The 5,271-nt window shown below is 47.4% G+C and overlaps 1 protein-coding gene across 1 annotated transcript; it reads right to left on the bottom strand.

Annotated features, from left to right (window-relative positions):
• Window positions 1-1,288: 1,288 nt before the first annotated feature.
• On the bottom strand, window positions 1,289-4,915 carry LOC123138456 (protein DCL, chloroplastic). Its single transcript, XM_044558435.1, has 3 exons — window positions 4,224-4,915; window positions 1,990-2,104; window positions 1,289-1,547 (listed from the first exon to the last, which is right to left on the bottom strand). Exons 1-3 carry the CDS (start codon window positions 4,601-4,603, stop codon window positions 1,374-1,376), a joined length of 669 nt encoding a protein of 222 aa, XP_044414370.1. The 5' UTR covers window positions 4,604-4,915; the 3' UTR covers window positions 1,289-1,373.
• Between the last annotated feature and the right edge of the window lie 356 nt (window positions 4,916-5,271).

The raw sequence follows: 5,271 nt of genomic DNA, 5'->3' as shown, positions 1-5,271 counted from the left end.
CGTAAACTGAGCGTACCTCAAATGATTAGGGCTTTTATGGCGGAACCAACTCATCAGAGTTTAAGTGTGCTCGCATTTTTTTTTTTGAGCTTTTCGAAAATGTTTGCTCCTGAGTGCACACGTTTTCATCGACTATGAAGACACTTATGGTAGATTTTTCAATCTCGAGATGTTGTGCCGGCTCAGTATCTTGAAGGTGTTTGTGGGGTAGGTTGTGTGTGCGTTGAATCAAAAGGTGAGTGCATGCACGTGTATGTGGGCATCTGTATTGTACCGTATGAAAAAAAGCACCTGATGAGATCCTCCGAATCAATTGCGGTATCTCCTATAGCTTAGCTTAGGCTATTCTGTTTTCCAGAGGACGTGTTGTCTACACGGGAGAACGCGCGCGCCAATGGCCCAAGGGCAAGGTAGATAATGATATATCACACACAGCCTAGCCAGGTCAAACCCGCTGGTTCACGTAGGCAGGCCAAATCTGTCAGCGTCCGCACGTTTGAAGCCACACGCCACGCCCCTGTCCTTTGGCGGGTGTGCAAGGGTGATTCACTTGCGTTTCCGTCTACCTTTGCTGGCGTTGAGAGACAGCAAGCGGCTCTTGGACGACACCAACCTCCCCTCCCCGGCCGGGAGGTCCACGAGCCGGCCAGCCTGCCTGCGCCGTGCGTGGGCAAAGGCTGCACCTAGAGGCTAGAGAGACGCACGTTTTCACGACTAGAAGAAACACAAACATTTGTTTTCTCCAGAGACAAAAATAAAGCATCACACTTGTGTTTTCCCAGCTTGGGCACTGGGAGCACGGCGCTGGCAACGTTGGGGCGGAACGGAGGGAGATGCGCTCTGGCAGCCCGCGCATTTCAGCTGGAGCAAACGTGGCAGGATTTGACTTCTCCCATTGGGTGGTACTACTGAAATAAATAGTCAGTTGCAGCTTGCAGGCATATAATCTGCACACCGATTCAGGCACAAGGCAAGAAACTGACTCAGAACAAAATCACGAGGCTCGACGCAAGATCACAAAAGATCGCCGAATTGCGTTGGAAATAACGTCCATTGACACCGCTGATCGGGTTGGCATGCAGCCCTGACCCCTGACAAGGGTTAGAAAAGAGCTGTATTCCGAGCAAGGGATAAACCATATATATCTGTACCTTCTGTGATCTTCACAAGACTAGCTTCATACCGCCCAAGGGTCATCTGCAACTGCGAGACTGCTGCAACCTACTTGTGACTATGGCGAGTCCGATGAGAAGCTTAGAACGGGCCATTCCAGGGGAATTCGGGCAAATGCTAAATCACATGATATTAAAGGCACGCGGACAAAATCAAAATCACAGAAATATTACACGAAAACAACCGTACGGGTCGCTAGTTCAGTAGTCTTGCCTCCTGCGGAAATGTCTGAGAATGAAACTGTCCGCGTACAAGGGGTACTTTTGTCTTATGAGACCCTTGATGCACTTCCAGAAAGAAAAATCGACCTGCTCGCCGTCCGTCCTAACTATGAACAAACACCTTGAGTTCTCGAATTCTGGATGCAACCCTAGCTGCAAAATGTATATATTACTAAACGTTAGTTAGTTCCCAGGTGGACCAGATCAGAACCATAATTGACTCGGCAGAAAAATATTCAAGACTCAGAGCTAGGCATCTGGCACCATATAAAAGTCAGACGAACACCTAAAATTCGCATTAAATTTTTGGAGGTCGGTATCAGAATAGATAAATTAATCATTCTGAAGTTTGCTGGCAACATGAGACTATCACCTTAACACATCTGGACAACAGAATGTCAAAGTGCAACTAGACATATATCTAGAAGGGTTGCAGAGAGTCCAAGCTCAATACACCGGACCAAGAAGACATGGAGATGACAGATTTAACTTTTCTGTCCTACAAAGTGCTAACACAGTGTTCTTCAAAAAGAAGTGCAAAGACAATAACTTCAGCAATTCGTTTCTTTCATTCGTTTGAGTACGTAGTACGTACCGTGATGTAGTCGATACCACATCCAATTTTCTTCTTATATTGTGGATGATATGGAAGCAATCGTTCAAGTATGGCCTTTTCATGTTCAGGACTCAACCGCTCACCACTTGAGTACCTGCCACAGATATCACTTCCTCTGTTATTCGAAATATAACTAGTATAATAAAAATATGCAAGCGAATTTCATGCTTTCCTCTATAGAAAAATGAACACAATAGAATATGATTAGATAAAAAAACTAAGATTAGTATCCTATGTATTTTATAGAGCCATGATCTCAGTTGGAGCCTACTGATTGTTGCGAGGCCATGGGACCACATGACATCTTATAATCCTATAACCAAATGGTACAATGACAGTCGCTGACTTATTGAAGTTAATCAGTCAGAAGCCATAATAACTGACAACCCATATATGTTTTAAACAACAAGGGCATTTCCTACTTCTTACAGTAACATGCTGTCAACATTAAATTGGTTATGCTAATCACTGGAAGCACTAGATATGTGCATCATGCTTGACTTAATTGTATATATGGACTTGTATAGCAGGCCAAAAGTTTCTCAACACTCGCTTGATTTGTAACTGATTAAATTTTGTCAAGTCTCATTTTCAGTGTGATAGAATCCAGAAGGCATGTGAAACAAGGCAGATACGATTTTCCTGTTATTGCTAGTCCTTCGGGCGGATACATGATACCCTAGAAACATCACGTTCTAATTGGTTGTCCGCATAACTCCACGCAGGCATTAAGTGATGCAAGCACATGACACCATTTTTTTTCGAATTGAGGAGCATAGCTCCCAACTTCCATTTGAACGTGAAAACTGATAATACAAAGTGGTGAGGGATCGACCTCCAGATTCAATCAGGTTCCACACATAACATAAGGCAAAACAACGCAAACCCGAAAACATCAGGCGAAACTTAGACACTCGGCCTCTGCAGCTTAAGGCTACATGATTGTTTGCATTGCAGATTGCAGTCTAGCCCTTATTTTCCCCAGCAAGAAAGGAACGCACTTAGATTTTTATTATTGTTAATACTTACTAGTCTGTCCCACAGGCCACAGTATAAGGCATTTTTGCAAGCTATGTTAGCTTGCAAAAACGTCTTATATTATGGGACGGAGCGAGTACAAAATTTGTAAAAAGGTTTTGATGTTACAGAATTTTGCAAGCAGATAGGTATTAAGAAACGGTAATGCTTAATCATGCATCAGGTGGTAAGAAGTCGAACATGTTAAAAGCATGTGAGCATACATTATTAACCCCCCGCAAAAAAAAACATACATCATTAATCACTAAGTTTTGTCAGTCTGCCTATGTCATCGCATTATATTCCTCACTAGTTTCAACTAGATTTGAAGAAACTCATACAAACCCCAGCAGAGTAATTAGCAATTTATTGTATCATTGTATGGTTTAGATTAGAACCATGTCTGACCTTGTGCCATTGGACATTGCCGCCATGACCATAGTCAAGGCAGACATGAAGACGACAGTCCATGGCAGCGGTGATTACGGTGATGGACTGTCACGGGCACAAGGTCGACTGACTAGGGGCTGGACCAGGATGAAGTAATCCACACAAAAAAAAAGGGCTCATTGAGCTGGGTGTATTGTATGTGGACAGAGGGTCCATCTGTAAGCCTGTGTGCGTTAATCATTTATATGGGGTCTGAAAGGGCTGAACGACGAAATGAAAATCTGAATTCTCACCATGTTTTGTGAACTCTCAACCTTTTCCAAATTCTTAATTGCCTGCGTCCGTGAATTCTGATCCAACTGACCGGGATATCACAACCAACCTGCTCGACCAACCGATTAAACCGTTACATTCGACCGAGTCAATGCCTAGTAATCCCTTCCCTCTATACATAGTTGTATCTTCTGTCCAGCACCAAACCAGCTATAAACTTGCCGCCAATATCCGTCTTGAAATAAGTTCTGCAATCCATCTAGTATTACGGGCAGTCGGTCTAACTGTGCCTAAACTTTCAGAGCATCCAGGATATAGCTATTCACATTCGATGGGCGATGAGTTCAGTTCGCACACCATGTGTTTGATAAATTGCATCAGGTTACAGCAGTACATTACACAAGTAAAATTTTCCCCGTCACCAATGATTCACAGGTGCTGCCATACTAAGATTATTGTTGATTGAATTTACACCAGAAAACGAAATTAGAACGAACATTAGACAAGAGGGTGAAGAGGGAAAAGTTGCGTACTTGCCGGAGTGGAGTATCATCCGCACGAAGCCAACGAGCGGCACGGTGTCCTCGAGGATGAGGTCCTCCCAGTCCACCCACTCCCTCTCGGGGCCCCTCCTCCGCCCCTCCTCGGGCGGCTCGTCGTCCACCGGAGAGCCCAGCGAGGCGTCCGCGTCGGCCTCCCGCTCCTCCGCGGCAGTCGTGGCGGCGGCCGGCCGCCGCAGCATGGCCGCCGGGTCGGGCGGGGCCGCGCCCGACCTCACCGCCACCCCGCGGGCGCGGGCGCGGCTCGCGAGGAGGGAGGCGCTAAAGCCGGGGAGGAGGAGGCGCAGGCAGGACACGGCGGGCGCGGAGGCGGGCGCGGCCATGGGGCGCGCGGGCGACGGGGGGAACTGCATGTGCGTGCGGCGGCGAGGCAATCAGAACGGCTCGGTGTGGCGGTTTCGGGCGTCACCGCATCGTAGTACGGGCGCGGCGCGCCGTGGTAGGTCGCCGCCTCGCGGCGGGCGGGGGACGGAGAGTGTTTCGTCGGAGCTTTTGCCCCCGGCGGTAGGGCGTGGGTCGCCCTCCGGAGGGTGAAGCGTGGCGTGTGGTGTGGTGGTGGTGGGTAGTGTGGCTGGGAAGGAGCGAGCTGCGATGGTGCATGGAGAGGAGTGGATAGGTCTGGCGACGCCGCACCCTGTGTGAGCTGTGCGCCTGTGCGTGCCGGGATTTCGGCCTCGTTGCCGTTTTCGTTTGAGATAAATACACTCATGGCCACTCAAGTTAAGGTCAAAGCACAATATGATTACTGAACTTCAAAATACGCTCAATACGATCATTGAATACGAGTTGCGATAATAAAACGGTCACTGGCCACCCGTAGACTTCCGTATTTTGTCTGGTTGACCGGTCAACAGGTCTGGGTGGCAAACTTTGACTTAGTGCTCACGCTCTCACTCTACCACGTGGGTCCCATATGTCGGTGGACCGACGAAACAAATAAAGCAAAATAAAACTTTAAAAACAAGCCGCACACAACACGTAGTGAAAGTATAATATATGTGACAGCTCAAAACAAAACACA

Source organism: Triticum aestivum, chromosome 6B (genome assembly GCF_018294505.1).
Source record: "Triticum aestivum cultivar Chinese Spring chromosome 6B, IWGSC CS RefSeq v2.1, whole genome shotgun sequence".
Taxonomy (NCBI): Eukaryota; Viridiplantae; Streptophyta; class Magnoliopsida; order Poales; family Poaceae; genus Triticum; species Triticum aestivum.
The sequence above is the reverse complement of the archived record's forward strand: the minus strand, read 5'-3'. Positions and strand labels throughout refer to the sequence as shown.

Coding starts and splice junctions, on each gene's coding strand:
- LOC123138456 (XM_044558435.1), bottom strand. CDS start 4,603: ATGCAGTTCCCCCCGTCGCCCGCGCGCCCCATGGCCGCGCCCGCCTCC. Junction 2,105..4,223: donor ATGATACTCCACTCCGGCAA/GTACGCAACTTT, acceptor TATCTGTGGCAG/GTACTCAAGTGGTGAGCGGT. Junction 1,548..1,989: donor GTGGTATCGACTACATCACG/GTACGTACTACG, acceptor TACATTTTGCAG/CTAGGGTTGCATCCAGAATT.